Raw genomic sequence first — 17,629 nt, 5'->3', positions numbered from 1 at the left:
ATGAACTGTGTTTTATTTAATCTAGTACGGACTACATATACCATAAACGTGAAAGTATAAACTAATCGTGAAATGTACTTCTAAAAAATAGAGTAGCTAATAAATAAACTGTTGCCTTTGTGCTAGTGTCGTTGACAAGATTTTTCAAGAAAGTGAAATCTAATTGTATCACAGATCAAATCTGGCTTTCGTTTATATTTGCAAAGAGTCTGCGCATGCACGCGCCCCCACGACATACCGTGTTGTGCGTCTCTATGGCAACACCTGTTATGGTAACACACTGCTTAGAAGCTGAGGCCAGCAGAGGATTAGAGCGAGCTGCTATCTAATGTACGGGTACAGATCTAACACTTAACTTAACATGAAGCAACACCAAACAGAAGTTCTGAAGGTAAGCTCCATACATTTTCAGTCGCGGAAAGTAATAAAATTGAATTCTAAAAGCAAACGATAGGTTCTCTTACCCAATGACAACACCAACAGGTTCTGGGTTGTAATATTAGCCTTAATGCTCGTTAAATTGTTATTTTATCACGGGCATTTCATATTATATTTATAATTAATTAGGCATTGCAGTGCATTTAGTGGAATGACCATATGTGACATTTACCACATGAAATATAAAGCTTCCCTTTAAATATATAAGCTGCGTCTGCAAAGTCTGAGGTTAAAAAAAATAATAATAAAGACGAATGAATAACCATTTAAAATTAAAAAATAAGATATTTCTCATTGGACAGCAATGGAGAATATTGTTAGTTTAATTGTCACTTTATGTGGACCAGTGTGGTTTTAGTATAATTGAGATACTGTTATAATTGTATTAATATTTAGAAATAGTTCTTACTTTTATTTTGCTGTATTAAAGTCATGCAATTTTGTTGTGTTTTTTATTTTTGAAGTTAGATTTTTATTCAGTTTTAGTCCTTTTAAATTCATGAAGTTAAATCAAGTTATTATATTTTAATCAACGATATATATATATATATATATATATATATATATATATATATATATATATATATATATATATATATATATATATTGAAAGGTTTTAGTTGACTATAATAACTTCTGCTCATAATGGATCAGTTGTCATGTCTACACACCCCTCACTCACTTTCTGAAACTTATTAATGAGACTCCAAGTGGTTTGAATCTAAAGCCCTAATGCATTTGGGCTTTTTTATTACATAACACTAGCTACATTAATGTCAACAATCCTACCAAGTGTGTGTACATTTACGTGATATGTCACCTATTTAATTGTAATTGTAATTTTATGTAACTAAATTAAAAGTGAGAATTATGAATGATCAATACATTTGTCAATGAAATCTAATATTCACTAATAAATGGCCAAATAATTATTTAAATAATTATACATATTTATAATCTTTTTTTTTACACCCGAAATAAGTTAATTTAGCTAAAAATAAAATGATTCTATCATCTTTTTTATTTGATCCTTCTATAGTGAGAAAGTGAAGAGACAATGAGTGATTCTGCAGTCCAGAACACTCCAGATGAGTATGAGGATGACTTTGAGAAAGACCTGGATTGGCTTATCAGTGAGGAGAGCAAGTGTGAGGAACAGGTGAGTGATTGAATGTGCAATGCAGTGTTAATTTTGACACGAAATTTTAATTTAGTTTTAGTCTTAGTCTTTTGACTATAATTCTTTTTAGTTTTAGTCAAGTTTTAGTCATCTGATTTGTTTTAATTTTAGTCTTATTTTAGTCGACTAAAATTGCTTGGTATTTTAGTCGACTAAAATTGCTTGGTATTTTAGTCGACTAAAATTGCTTGGTATTTTAGTCGACTAAAATAAGACTAAAATCAATAACAGATTTACTAGACAATTTTTTACAGCTGGTATAGGAAACAAACTTAACCAAAATATATAAAACACAAATTCAACTTTATTTCAACACAACTGTGTCTTTATTTCGATTCAAAAGCTTTTATGCAGCAACAAACACTGTCATGATAATGTAAACAATAACTAGCTGCCAATTGACCATCAATAAAAGAAAAATAACGTTAGGTCCAGGACCTTAAAGCTTACAGCTGAGCTGAACAATAAGTGCATACATTTAAAGTAAATATTTAATAAGTTGGGTGGATAAAAAAAAGTAACAAGATTTTATAAGGTATTAATTTGTCTAGCAATATTGTATGTTTTAAATACTACAATATTGCTAGATTTGTATGTATAATGATAGGATGTGAACATTCATGTTTCACATGACTAATATAGAAATATTTGTGATTTTGTCAACAAGTAGAACATTATTAAATATACTAAACATTAGTATTAATCAAATGTATTTATCATGATATTACGTATTAGTATTGTGCTCGCATCTAATTTGAAGAAGGGGCTATTTTACAGTACTTTTCAGTTCGTAATATTTAATGCTACAACATCTACGCACTGCACTATTCCAATTTTGCTTAGCTCAATAAACAAAAGAACATCGTTGTGAAATTACATTTGAGAAAATGTCCGGGTGGCTCGTCTGTAAATGTCTTTTCAAATTGGTTGTGTTCTTGCCACGAATGAGCGCTCTGCGTGCTTTACACTTTGTTTTGTTTTGTTCGTTGTCAAACGTGAAGTGAGCTGTGGACATTTTGTCGCTCTTTTAGACAGTAGGGACTTTAAGCAACAGCTGCGAATGGAACGGCTACAGCGACCGGAAGTTTGCCGTCACACCGCTGTAGCCAAGAACGTAAAAGTCACTAAGCAACGGTAAAACAGAACAGCGCAACGCAGCATTAATTAATTTATTGAGATCCAAAAAAATATATAATTTAAAAAAGCAAGAGAAGGATTGCTTTTGGCGTTAAATGACAATCTTTTGTCAGAAGAGGAGTTTTTAATATTGTATGATGTAAATAAGTCTAAAAACATAACATTTATTTACCTAACCTCTCACGTTGTAGCGACTCCGGCAAATCAGCTGTTCTCCCGTAGTAGACCGTTAAATTAGAAAGTCACAAAGTAGCAGTTAAATTCGCGCAGGCGCAATACAACGCCAGAATGGCGTTGCCGTTCCACCAGAGGCTGTTGCTTAAAGTCCCTATCACCTCTTCGAATGCCGACTTCCCGGGAGCTCATAAAAACTGAAAACCTTCGCTTCACGTCTCAATAAGTCAGGCTCTGATTGGTTCTCTTCTCTCATGCAGTCTGTTCTGTTTTGCCGGTTCTTTTGCTCATTCCTCGCATCTCTCCCGTCTGCTGATTTGATTTTCGTCACAGTCTATTTTCGTCTCGTCCTTTATTCGTTGACGATAATGTCAATCAATTTAGTCATAGTTTTAGTCTCCATCAGTGCCTTCTATTTTAGTTTTCGTTTCGTTTTCGTCGGCAAAAATATATTCGTGACGAAAATAATGACGAAAATATTTAGTCAACGAAATTAACACTGGTGCAATGATGGCAGAAACCGGTTCATATCTCTGAGACTTCTGGTCTCTGAGAGTCTTCTGGTGTGTGGTATTCCATTACACAGACACTGTGCCTTGTGTGTGTGTGAAACCTTCCCCACTGACACAGATCCATACACACTTTCACTGACCTGGAGAACTCTATCTCATGGCACTGCATTATTCAACACATGCGCTCTATGTATCTAATTCACCCTTCAGAAAGCATGCTGTCCTTAAAGGGATAGTTCATCCAAAAATGAAATTTATGTCAATGTTTACTCACCCTCAGTTTATTTCATTGCTGAATACAAAATAAGATATTTTGAAGAATGTGGGTAACCAAACAGTCTTTGGTCTCCATTGATTACCATAGTATTATTTGTTACATATTATGTTACTAAATGTTGACCGGCAACCCCGAAATTACCCACATTCTTCAAAACATATACTGTTTATTTTCAAAAAAGAAAAGAAGGTCTGGAACAACTTGAGGGTGAATAAATGATGACAGAATTTTATTTTTTGGGTGAACTATCCCTTTAAATCGCACAATGCCAAACCCCTTTTATTCTTGGTTTTCTCAAACTGAACACTTAATTTTTCCAACAAAGGATCCTGATGACAATGACAATGAAGCTCAGATAGACAAAGAGCTTGAAGAAGATGTGCGCAAACAAAAGGAAATGGTTGAGGAAGAAGCGGATGAAAGGTGGCCAACGCCCATGGAGCCATTAGAGGGTGCCTTAAATACTGACAGGGACGACCTTGTAACCTCTCCACATGTACAGAACAATGAAGAAAATAAATATATTTTGGATACGATTCATGAGGCTAGCAAACAACTCCAGGACCAGGATCCTCCAGACCAGAGCCGGCGCAGACACCTGCAGTTTAAAGACACTCTGGTTGATCTGGTGGTGCATGCACAAGAGTTTGACGCTCAAGAGAGCAACGCCACCTCATATGGGGATGTAGAGGAAGAGCAAGAGGTATCTGCACAAATGCAGAGACTGGAGATTGGAGAGCCTGATGATGAACAAAATGAGGGTACAAAGGAAGGACGGGTTTTGGTTGAAAGGGATGGAAAGTTTGATCTGGTGAGTCTAAAGGAGGTGGAAAGTCAAGGAGTGCTTCCTCCCTTGCCGGTTTCTCACAGTGGCAATCAGCGAGCATCTTCATGGCAAAGTGAATCTGGCCTCCATCTCGGCAAGAGTCCTGTCTCTTCACCGAGGCAAAATTCTACCTCACCTTTTCCCCCTGGCATTGAGTCTCTATACATCCCCAAACCTCCGCCGAAGCACATAAACGGGCCCCGTTCTGCCAGGCCATCCCAAAGGGGAGAATGGGATCAGGTCGACAAGCGCAGGGTTCAGTCAGCAAATGGAGCTCCATCACATGCTACTTTCACCCTTTCACCACAGCAGAAAGAATTACTTGCCAAACTTCAGCAGCAGAGAGAGAGGCAAGCAAAAGAGGTGTGATGTGGTTTTAATATCAGTTTAATATCAGTTTCTGTCATGATCTAATATAAAAACTGATTTAATTTCCTGTTTTTGTTCTGACTTCCTTTCTGCCTCTTCTGGTTCCTTTTCAGGATGAACTGAAGAAAAAAGAGGAAGAGGAACAGAAGCGTCAGGAGAATGAGTTAGCCTTCCGATCGTGGTCTATGAGGAAGAGAGAGCAGCTGCAGGTGGAAAGGAGAGTTCAGAAAGCTCAGGAAATGGAAAGGATGAGCTGCATGGTATGTCCACCAGGGGGAGCCGTTTAACCAGAAATTGCGTTCCCAGGAAACCCCCCCCCCACCCCCGCATAAAACATTAAGTAAATAAATATTATTATTATTATTATTAAAAAATATATATATTTCATTATTATAAAGACATAATTGCAAATGAAATAATAACCTTCTACAATGTAATTATGTCATTCTAAAATCAAATTTTATATTTTTATTATAATATTTTTACATTTTCATTATTTGATTAAAAATAAATCAAATGAATATTATGAAGTATTATTACAGTTTAAAATAACTGTTTTCTGTAATTCTGTAAAGTTTTGGGTAATTTCTGTAATCTTATCCTGTGATGACAAAGCAGAATTTTCAGCAGCCGTTACTCCAGACTTCAATGTCACACATTTCCTGTTATTATAATAATAATATTCCTTATTATTATCAGTGTTGAAAACATTGTTCCCCTAAATAAGTGTAAGTCTGTGGGAAATACTGGAATGGATATATATTTATATATATATTTTAAATGTATATTTATATATTTGTGTGTGTGTGTATAATTTATTATTGACTTAATGGCATTACACCGACTGTCACTTTAATTTCTTTTGTTGTTCTGCCAGAGGGACTGTGGTGACCCAGAGGAGGCCTTTAAAAATTGGCTCCAAAAGAAACAGGAACAGCAGTTCAAAGACAAGCAGATAGAAGAGATAAAGAGACTGGGAAAGGAGAGCGGCTTTTGCCTGCACAGTCGAGATGAGAGTAAGAAGGCCTTCAGACAGTGAGTTCAGCACCATATATTATCCTTCTAAAATCAAGAAGCAGAGGGAGAATTGTATTCAAAACCAATGTGAAAGCATTTCCCTCTTGCTCTGTTGTAAAATAGGTGGCTGAAACGAAAGCATACAGAAAAAAGAGCAGAACAGCAGGCAGCTCAAGAGCGCTCACGCAGACTCATGCTGGAAGAGCGCAGAGCAAGACTCATACCACTGCACTGTCAATGAGATCAAACCCTTCCGATGGATACTGCTACTGATCACCTCGTAATGTACATGTGACCATTGATACCATCAGGATCTGAAGCTCTTCTAATTTCAAGAGTCATCCATTCATCTGTATCTATGGATACTGTTCTATTGATCTTATTGAAGTTCTGTCTTATCTCCATGATACAGTGGATGAAAGAACATGTGGTTGGGAACACAAGCAGGAGCTTTTTTTATTAATTGTCTATTCATCCTTTTACAAAATACAGAGATCAAACAGGTGCTTGAGTGGGTATCCCAACAGCTTTAGGCACTTAAGATAATTGCTGCTCCATGATGATTTAATAAAGTTTTGCATAACTGCTGAATCACCAGATATTCTCCTTGTTTATTTATTTATTTATTTTATTTTTTATAGCTGGCTATCCTGTAGATTTGCCACGTGTCCACTGCGGGCTCTAGTGTGCTACACAGATACTGCAGTCTGCAGGAACAATATTAAAGCAGCAGTTCAGGCCCAAAGCTTCAGATCAATGATTTGAATGTGAGCAGCTGACATAAAATTGCTTTTTTTTTTTTTACTTTAATTTTCAGCAAATAAATGCATCCTTAAGATTAAGAGATTATTGTAATTATTCCAAACTTGTGACAGGTAGGCTATTATTGTTCAACATATTGAGAAAAATATATGTTCCTCGAAGTTTTTTCTGGCAACAAAAGTTCACATTTAAGGTTCATATTTTGTTTCAAAAATGTACATGACATAATTAATAATGGTGAACAGTTAAACATTTGTGGTGGAGATAAATTAGGAAACCACATTACCCAGCATCCTTGTCGTGCGCCTGCGCAGAACTCACTTTGCAGCTAATGAGTTGTTGAGGGATGCAACGCTCCATAGCAACATCAGTACCAGCGGAGGAGGGCTGTAGCGGAAGACCTGGGAGATATATCCTGAGAATATCTGAAACAGGTGCTGCATGCGGACAGCATGGACGACCAGAAGGTAAGAGGCAACCGTCGTTATAGAAACATTACGAATGAGGCGCTACAGATAGATGAAAAAGAAAGAGGATGCTGCGTGAAAAGAGATACTTAATCCGAAATACCGTTAGCTTGTAGCTTCACTTGTCACGTCCTTCGCCCATTGTGTTTGTGGATATAAGTCCTTAGGACAGTAAGTAACAACTTCGCACGGTTAGGATATGCACGGTATTTAAAAGTATGATGTAGGCCTGTATGTGAGTTAAGATTTCCTCACGTTGATTAACAACAGCCAGCCAATGTGAATCACCAGAAACCGCCCCGGTTCTTGCAACTCTGTAACGCGAAACGAGTAACTATTGTTTTCAAATATTCATTACAGGAAATGCTATTTCAGTTTAGTCATAGATGATGAATACCCACATTGCCAGAGAAAATGTTGGTTCGGGGGAACCCTAGACCGGCCTGTATTGTTACAAGCTTCTGGCTTTAGGGAGACGCCCCGGATATAAAGCCGCTCCTGTGTGTCTCATCATCAGGGACTTGATGAAGAACAAATGGCCTGGATGAGAGGAGAGTGAAACATGACATTTACCCTATGTGAGCTACAGTGATATCAGCTCACTATCCTTCATCTGTGTAACGTGCTTTAGCAGTCTGCACTTGTCTCCCCATGAAACACTCTAAAACAGACAAGGGAACAATGAAGTCGATGGCAAAGTATCATCTGAATGGGATCGAACAAATTGATAAAGGTGCACTAAGTCATTTATTGCTAATTAAATCGTATTAGGTTTTTTTTGTTGCGAAAATAGCACTTTTGATAAATATTAAAATGATTCCAGTCATATCAGTCTTCTAAAAAATATATATATATATATATATATATATATATTTTAATCACATGATCAGCCATCATACAATTGTTCATTTATAAATAACTCAACAAACAAAATAATAGAACAAATATATTTTCCATATATACTGTATAGTCACACTATTAGCTCAGAAAATATACAATTAAAACATACAATTAAAAAATATGTAATTGTTCATATGTGATCATTATATGTAATGAGCTTAAAAAACATGTACAGCAAGCAAAGTATTAAAAGCTTTAAAACGTGTTATATATGAATTCTATATATTTATAATACAATAATATTATTTAAATTAAAAGTGTGAAATGGTCAAAATATAATAGCTCTTGTGATATTTATATACCGGTACAATGAGCTTAAAAAAACGTATATTAAGCAGAGTAAGAAAAGATAAAAAAAATGTTATGTATTAATTCTGTATAATATTTATAATATATTTATACTATTAAAAGTATAAATAAAAAAATATAACTAAACTTTATGTGCTATAATAAAAGCTAACACAAAGGAATGATACAATTCTAATATATCTATCACTACAGTGAATCTGCTCTGTGAGACAGGCCTCCGTCCTGCACGTGTTGCCTTTGTTAACTTGTTATTGCTTTAATTAAGTGTTGGTTTTATATGACTCATGCATGTGAAATCAGAATTGCATTCATACTCTGTTTCAGGAGTCACTGAGGAAGATTATCACTACGCTGGCTCTGAAGAATGAGGAAATTCAGAATTTTATCTGCTGTCTAAAGCAGAGTCTAGAGAACCTAGAGGTAAACAACCTTCTGCTCTTTTTACTCACGTTTTCATAATGAATTGTTTGATGAATGAGGAAGTGTCTTTGTCAGGTCTCAGATGGCCCAAATATGTTGCAAGCACAGCGTTTGTCCAGACACGTTTCACTAAACCAGCAATTTGCAACAGCAATACCATTTTAAATCCAGAGACAAACCAGCTTTAACTCTGCATTCATGATGATTGCAGGCGAATTCAAACCGAGTGCAGGAAGATCTGGAGTCAGAGTTTACTTCTCTGCATGCTGTCCTGGATGAACTGAAAGAGGGCATGGTCACACGAATCAAACAGGAAAGAGCCAGTCGCACATATGAGCTACAGGTGAGAGTACTGTGAGGATCCCTAGCCATAACACAGGTTAACACATGCTTCCTAAATTAATTCAAATGTTTTATATTTGACTGACTAGACTGATTGATCAGATATATCAGGAAAAGGCAGAGTGAGATGGCTTTAGAGCTTGTGCATGACTGAGGTGTGTCATGTTAAGAGAAGGATAATAAGACACCCTTGAGGATTACAGTGTGTGTGTGTTTACAGCATATCATTATCTCTTTCACTTAATGACATCTGTCATTACAATATTTGTTTCTTTACTTCTTTGAAAGAATATTATTTCAAAGCACTTCCTTGTGACTAAGTGTGTGGCCCTGAAGTTACAAAAAACTAAATCCTGATGAAGATAGGCTCTGTGTGATAGGCTGTTATTGCATTTTTGAAGCCTAGGCATGCCCACTTTTTTCTATTTCAATTATCCACTAATGCTTTTTCGTCCTGTTTGTAGTTATTTTATACTACATGACATATGATTACCCATAGGATGTATTTATTTATTGTTTGTTTTGTTTTTTTTTGCATTTTGACTGCCTTTCAAAAGTTTGGGATCTGTAAGATTTTTAATGTGTTTGAAAAAAGTCTCTTCTGCTCCACAAGGCTGCATTCATTTGAAAATAAATAAATAAATAATTCTGTAGTATTCTACAATATTATTAAAATTTAAAATACCTGTCGAGTTGAATATATTTTACAATTTTACTTATTCTTATGATGGCAAAGGTGTCACATGATCCTTTAGAAATCATTCTAATGTACTGATTTGGTGCTTAAGAAACATTTCTTACTATCAATATGTTGAAAACATTTAATATTTTTGTGAAAAAAAATCAGCATTCTTTGTTGAATAGAATGTTTTGTAGCATTAATTTCTTTACTCTCACTTTTGATACATTTTTATTGCATCCTTGATGAATAAAAGTATTCTTAAAAAAAAAAAAAAAAATTCTTTCAGACCCCTGACTTTTAAACAGTACATTGCTTACACGAAAACACATTTTGACTAAACGGCAATTACTTGAACTGGTGGCAAAGCAATTGTAATAATGTAGCAACGTTTTAAAATCAAATGCAAATTTAAGTTAAGCCTCTAGTACCGAGAAGAACAGCAGTATGCAAAATACAACAAAGCTACAACAATTTAGCACACTGCTAGATACGTTTATAAGACTACCAAAAGTCAGAAAGATAATTTAGTTACTATAGATGAATAGAGTTATTCAATCATTTATTAAACTTCAGCCAGATTATGTAATTGTCCAGTGATATTGTTGTGATGGTCTTTTCAGAGTCAGTTGAGTGCATGCACCAAAGCCCTAGAGAGCTCCGAGGAGCTGCTGGAATTAGCCAATCAGACGCTCTGCTCATCTGAGAATGACAGCTTCACTGAGGTACCGCCCACTTGGAATCTTTACAACACTGTTACAACTAAATGACTCATCTATTTACACTTAAAGGGCTCCTATTATGCTTTTTTTTACAAGATATACTGTAAGTCTGAAGTGTCACCAGAATGTGTCTTTAAAGTTTTACCTTCAAATGCCTCACGGATCATTTATAGTTTCATGCTGCTGCTCCCTGCCCGCTTTTCAGAAAAGGGTAGTGTATTTACGGCTCGTGCATTTGATACATCAGCAGAAACAAACAAAACATCTTCATGCATTTAAAGCCTTGTCAGTTTTCTTAGTGCACAGAAAGCCAGCTGTCGGACGGCAAGCTGCACGAGTTCACTTTCGCATCAGCTGTTACACAAAAAAAGCACACAAGTTCACTTAACAGTTGGGGAAGAAATCAGACATGTATGATTGTATTAGATCGGTGAAATGGTGTCTCTTGGATATGGTGACAACACACTACTATCACAACTCAAGCAGGCCTCGTCCCTTCATATTTTTCTGTTTATGCCTTGGAGGGGAATTATTTAAATTAGGGACATGTATGTTCCTGGAAGAAAAAAAACCTATTACAATCGAGGCATTTAAGGGAGTTAGTTATTGGTATAGAGAATAACTCCCTAAAGAGTGGACTTTGCAGACCTCGCAACATAATGCACTAAAGAAAGTTGAAAGTGTAAAAAGCATAATAGGACCCCTTTAATGGCTTTATGGTGTTTCAACCAATTATCTTTTTTTATAAATATTTGAATGAAATTATATTTTTTACAACTGCTTTTAGGAGACTTTAGCTGTTGCTTTCTCTAACAAAGTGGTCAGATTGTGTCAGATGCTGCTGGCTCTTCATGCTAACACGTGCTGGTATGACTGATGTATTGTGTTTTGTTGAGACTCAGTTCTCTCGCTCCCTATCTCTCTCTGTCCCTTCTTCTTTTTCTCTTTCCTCTCTGCTGCAGGCTGCCAAAGAGATAAAGGATAGGTACTGTACAGATGTCCTTACTTAGATCTTTGATTGAGTTCAATACAGTGTAGAACATCTTCAAACACTCCTCCTGAAAGTTCATTCATTTTATCAACTCATTTAATATATATATATATATATATATATATATATATATATATATATATATATATATATATATATATATATATATATATATATATATTAGCAGAATTCTAGTAATTTTATTAGTGATATTTGACTCATTTTCATTTCGTCTGACTCCCCAAGTGTGTGTGTGTGTGTGCATGGAGTGATTTACTGTACTCTCATTGATGTTTCCTTCATAACATTCCCACATTCCTGTTCTCAGTCTGTCAGATGAGTTTGTTTGTCTTCGTAGACTGACTGTGGATGTTTATTGTGGGTCCGTGTGTCTGCAGTGTGACTATGGCTCCAGCATTTCGTCTGTCCCTGAAAGCAAAGGCCAGTGACAGTATGAATCACATGATGGTGGACTTCTCTCAGGAAAGAAAAATGCTACAGGCCATCACATTTCTTCCAGGTCGGTGTATCATCAACAAGGAAGATGTCATGAATGGTTTAAGCAACGCCCAAATGAGAGATTTCTGCCTAATTTGCATGTAACCGGTTTTGCTGGTGTCGTGCCAATGTGTGCAGTGTCGATATATCTGATGGTGGGACAGCTTTGACATCAAGATCCGAAAAATTACAAGACTTCCAAAATATCTCATAAATGCTGACTTGATTTTCTTGTTTTCTTGTCTAGTAGATTCAACCTGAGGCTTGGTAAAAGGTGCCATTTTAAGATCAAATTGAATTTTAATCAGTGGATAAATTATAATAATTGTGACAAAAATTTATATAATTATTTATAAACATTATTCACATTTAATAACTATAATAATTTCAGAATTCCAATATATAACTAATTAACCATGACACAATTTTCAGAAAATCTGACAGTAAACAAGTGTGTCACAAGTGTGTGCTTCCAGTGTAGGTTGATATTTTTGACTGAATTAGTTTACATTTTTATGACTTCATTATCTCTCTTTTACTGGATCAAATGAAGAAAGTTATAATAATATAAAATTATATACACATATTATTTACATTTTGAATGATGACAATTTCAGAATTTCCGTATTTCATGTTTCGGATTATTGTGACTCGTGAAAATTTTAGGCTTTGGCTGGTATCTCTGAACAGATACTCTGTTTATCTCACATTTAGTGCCTGCTACACCAGAAATACACGTGGCTGAATGCCAGGTGTTTGATAACACAGTCACAGTGGTGTGGACCTTACCTGGACCCGACTCCAAAATCGACCACTACATCCTGGAATATCGGAGAACAAATCATGAAGGTCCTCCTCGGGCTCGAGAAGACCACCCCTGGATGGTGGTGGAAGGGATAAAGGAGACTGAGTACACACTCACGGGTAAGTGTTGATGTTTGTTTTGGAAGTGATCTTTTCTTGAGTAGTTTTAGATAAAGTTGTGACCATGATGTAATTTGTTTTTCAGGCCTTCGTTTTGATACGCGTTACATGACCTTTAGAGTGAAGGCATGCAATAAAGCTGTGGCGGGTGAATTCTCAGAGCTGGTTACTCTAGAAACACATGGTAAGTTTCACTTACACACACAGAAGGTAATGAGGCATGAAGTCTCTTCTCTGCAGAGAGAGAAGAGTCTAACAGAAGTTACAAAGCACTTTAAAAGCACGTTCAGTACTAAACAGTCTGATTTAGAGACCACTGCTGTAGTACGTCTGCCCTTTTGTGAAATAAAAGTTAATGCTGTCAATTTAATGTTAATCTGTGTTAATTACATTACATTTAGTTGTTTAGCAGATGACTAAATGTAGGACAATTGAATAGTGCAAGTGTTAAAGGGTCAAATGTTTTTTTTTATTAATATGTTGATAAATGTTCATTTAGTGTAATTAATTCTAAAATAACAGTCAAAATATAAGCAAGTGAAAATGCCCCCTTATTTATACATTGAATGCCTATTCAATGCATAATAATTTTTTTCAATTGTCAATATTTAGATTATGTGATCAATCCTGATTTAATTTGATGAATTGGCCGATTATGCAATTTAAATTTGTTTATTTATGGGAATATAAAGGGCTGCACAATTAGATTAAATAAAGTGAAAATGCAATACACGATTATCAAATCGCAAAGGCTGTTATTTAATTTAATATAAGCACTGCATGGTTCAAAGTGAAGAGCAGCACTGTTGATCTTGTACCTGCAAGAAGCTAGTTATGAAAAATAATATAATAATTATTTTATTTTACAGTTCAACAGTACAATTACAATTCAGTATAAACTAAGTAATATTGAACTGAAATTATAATTACAGTTAATAATATAAATTATAATTAGTTTGTTTAATATTTTTATTTGATAAAATAATATAAATAACAATTAATATTATTCTTATTTAGATATTGATTTGTAATCACAAAATGCACAAGCACAAAAAACCTATTATATATAATCAAAAAAATTTTTTTACCTCGTGCAGGCCTAGGAGATTATTTGAGATGTTCTGAAAACATGGAAAACAACCTTTTCTTTTCTTACCTTTTAAGTCTCCCTGACATTTGCTTCCAGCGTTCGTCTTCAAACTGGACGCAGGTTCAGCCCATCAGAACCTGAAGGTGGAGGATCTCAGCGTGGAATGGGACAGCAGCGGTGGGAAGGTGGCTGTCCAGGACATCCGTAAGGAGAAGAACAGGACCAGCTCTCCCATGCACTCTCCTGCCAGGTCCGACAGGATTGCCCCTAAACAGCTGTTCCCATTAAATAAATGTGTTGATTTCTTCTCATAGCTGACTACAGTAGACAGAAAGCAGATGTTCATCGTGTAGACTTTGCTGGAATGTTCACCCAGCTTTAAGCCAGATAAACTGCCCTGCTTGTCCAATCTTATAAAACAAATGTCTCCCTCAGGACAGCCATGATGTCCCCCAAAAGAGCTCCATCTGCTAGAGTGGGCCGGGACCGCTTCACAGCAGAGTCCTACACTGTCTTAGGTGAGTCAACACAAACGTATTGCATTGAGCTACAAGACACTGAAGAACCCTCAACTTTGAGAGCGTTCAATCAAAAGCTCACCAAATTCTCTCCAATGTCTAGGAGACACAATGATCGATGCAGGGCAGCATTACTGGGAGGTACGGTTTGATAAGGAGAGTAAGGTGTTTGCAGCAGGAGTCGCTTTGCGGTCTCTAGGACGCTTTGATCAGTTGGGGAAGAGTAACGCTTCCTGGTGCATCCACCTTAACAACTGGCTTCAGCAGAGCCTCACAGCCAAGCACAATAATAAAGCCAGAACACTGGACTGCCCCATTCCCGACCGCATCGGCATTTACTGCAACTACGAAGAAGGTGAGTTAATCTGGAAATATGACAAAATAGTGCCACAGTGCTGCTGAAGCTGTTAGCCATGGTAAAAGCAAATGGATGATGAATGGCTGTGGGAGAACCGAATGGTTGCAGCAGTCCCAGATTGTATATTTAATATAGTGCTTGACAGATATATTGCTATGGGGAATATTTGGCTGTTTTTAATTGTTGTTTGTCAGAATCATAGAATCACTTGTTTGCTCTATAAAGTATAAATGTGTTTACCGGTATTTTTTTTTTTTTTTTTACATATTTATTTATTTATTTATTTTCGTAAATAATGTGTAAACATAAATTTAATTGCAGCATGTGTCATTTGTATCTTTAAATTAAACTAAATTGTAAGATATTGTACATCTTTACATTGGCCATCAATCACCCTAATCTTTAAAATATCAGTCAGCCGCTAATTAGTTACTTGTTAACTAGTTTGTTCTTGTTTTTCCTATCCCCTTTCAGGCACATTGTCTTTTTACAACTCTAGAACCAAAACTCTTCTTCATACCTTCAGAACCAAGTTCCAGCAGCCTGTTATACCAGCCTTTATGGTAAGAAATAATTCAGCTCACTTTGTATTTAACAATTTAATCACACAACATGCTAGCCGGCTATAACAAGTTCTTTGCGTAGGATGCATTTTTGCATTTCAAAACATCTAAGTGGAGTGCAATTCAATGGAATAGAATGCAGGTCTATTTTTAACTTGGCAGCGTCATAAAAATGCAGATGCAGTTGGTGCAAAAAAAAAAAACCCTAGTTACAGCATGTTTGTCTGGGTGTGCATGGTTGTTAGAGAGGTGCTTCAATTGCAGTGCAACTTTAACTAACTTACTAAAACAAATAAGATGTATAAAATGTACAAGAAAAAGTGTACATTTATTCGTTTACCAGACATTTTTATCCAAAGTGACCTACAAACTTACACAGTACATTGCAGAGGACATAAAATATCACACTGAACGGGAAAAGCCATCAACTAACTATTTCACCTTTAGTGCACTTACAAACTATTCTAACTCAAACTTTCTGATAAAATGATTGGTAAATAAAGACTGCAAGAGTTGTCAGAAGCGTAATGGGGTGACGCTGCAATTCTCTTTCGCCCCCTATAGGTGTGGAATGGGAGTTTCTCAGTGCAGACGGGCCTTCAGGTACCCAGCATCGTGTTGTGCGGTCAGAAGCGAAACAGTAATACAAGCAGCTCTAATGCCAGCCTTACTTAAATCATACTTTACTCTAGAAATGCTACACATTCACACAGGTTTGGAGAACATCTGGCAACCCTGACATAACACTGGTCCAACAAAGCCTGGAGACTCTTCCTATCATCAGTATGTCTTCCCAGCCCTGGGGGAGAGCTGCTCTAGTTTGCTTTCCTCATTCCTATTAGCTCATTCATATGGATCCTGTGCCTTTCAGTGTCCTGACATAATGAGGTATTACTCTGTTTCAACATGCTAACAGCTTTAATAGCCTTGTCTTCTTGTGTATATCACTATGGCCAAAAGTTATGTTTTTTGTAGCATTTGTTTATTCATATCACAGTATTTGAGCCACATTTGAAGTTATTTTAGTGCAGCAGCAGCATGTTGGTGTTATTGTTTGAAATCTCAAACGAAACTGTATTATATTTACACACTGAATGTCTTTAATTATATGCCTCGAATTCTGCTTCAGTAGCTGCTTCCGTAAACTTTTTAAATATACAGTATCAGAATAGCACAATAATCTTAAGCTTAATCATAGAAATCAAATGTTTTTTAAAGAATGGAAGGAACCATTTGGTTGTGCACGGTGTGTGTGTGTCTGTGTGTGTGTGTGTGTGTGTGTGTGTGTGTGTGTGTGTGTGTGTCTCCATGTTCATAATCCGTCACCCAGAAAGGTACTTTTCAGTGTTCTTGATGCAAATATTACCAAACTTGATTTCTTTTTGTATGCCTGTTGCAATTACATATTACTGATCACAGAAAACAGTGATTTTAGTTATTTTTGCCACATTGCCGAGGGATAGTTCACCCAAAACTAAAAAAAATTCTGTTACATGTTTTTCCAAACTAACTCTGTGTCTATGGAACACACAATACATTTTGAAAAATGCTATAGCTTTCAAGTTTAATAAAGGACATGACATTATCAGCTGGTAGTTTTGGGTAAGAAACTGCATTTTTAGTCAGTAGATACTGAAAATCTCTCTTCCAGTGAACGGTTCATTCAAACCATTGCAAACAGTCAGTGAGTCATTTGAACTCAGCTGAATTGGATTAACTGATTCATTGCAAAGAGCCGATTCAAAAGAATGATTAATTCATGATATGAATCTCTTACTTTCATTAAGAGAGCAAGATTTTTCAGACTGTTTATCACGCAAAGCTATCAGATGACTTTCTAAAGAATATAACGAACAAGATGTACTGTATGGACCAAAAAGCTTGAAAGCTCCACATTGTATTTGAATTGGAAAACAAACATATACAGTTTTAGAACAACATGTGTGTGTTCAATGACAGATCTTTTTTTTTTTTATTATTGTTGGCTGATCTAATATAATCTGCAATGCTTTTAGTGAAACACCTGAACATTTTAAACATTACTGTTTCAATCTGAAGTCAACCTGTAAAATTGTGCTATTACACTACCTGTCACGTCAATAAAACAAATGCCAAACATGCTTTTGTCTTGCACAACCACACAAGGAAGAAAGTGT

At 35.8% G+C, this 17,629-nt stretch overlaps 1 protein-coding gene and 1 pseudogene across 1 annotated transcript; both read left to right on the top strand.

The window, feature by feature from the left end:
- Positions 1-226: 226 nt before the first annotated feature.
- On the top strand, positions 227-6,527 carry LOC128018792 (coiled-coil domain-containing protein 181-like; annotated as a pseudogene).
- A 468-nt stretch (positions 6,528-6,995) lies between these two features.
- LOC128018788 (fibronectin type III and SPRY domain-containing protein 1-like) lies at positions 6,996-17,593 on the top strand. The gene is made up of 13 exons (XM_052604547.1): positions 6,996-7,159; positions 8,693-8,788; positions 9,000-9,131; positions 10,433-10,534; positions 11,494-11,516; positions 11,921-12,042; positions 12,735-12,944; positions 13,030-13,128; positions 14,131-14,284; positions 14,470-14,552; positions 14,656-14,907; positions 15,385-15,473; positions 16,038-17,593. The coding sequence occupies exons 1-13, from the start codon at positions 7,145-7,147 to the stop codon at positions 16,146-16,148; spliced, it is 1,488 nt and encodes a 495-aa protein (XP_052460507.1). The 5' UTR covers positions 6,996-7,144; the 3' UTR covers positions 16,149-17,593.
- Positions 17,594-17,629: the final 36 nt, after the last annotated feature.

This window comes from Carassius gibelio, chromosome A8 (genome assembly GCF_023724105.1).
Source record: "Carassius gibelio isolate Cgi1373 ecotype wild population from Czech Republic chromosome A8, carGib1.2-hapl.c, whole genome shotgun sequence".
NCBI classification, from domain to species: Eukaryota; Metazoa; Chordata; class Actinopteri; order Cypriniformes; family Cyprinidae; genus Carassius; species Carassius gibelio.
Note: the sequence above shows the minus strand (reverse complement) of the source record. Positions and strands in the feature narration are given on the sequence as shown.

What these genes read in the sequence shown, in the direction of transcription:
- LOC128018788 (XM_052604547.1), top strand. An exon ending in GGCCATCACATTTCTTCCAG is followed by an intron (nt 12,043 to 12,734) that starts GTCGGTGTATCA and finishes TCTCACATTTAG; the next exon opens with TGCCTGCTACACCAGAAATA. An exon ending in AGAGTCCTACACTGTCTTAG is followed by an intron (nt 14,553 to 14,655) that starts GTGAGTCAACAC and finishes TCCAATGTCTAG; the next exon opens with GAGACACAATGATCGATGCA.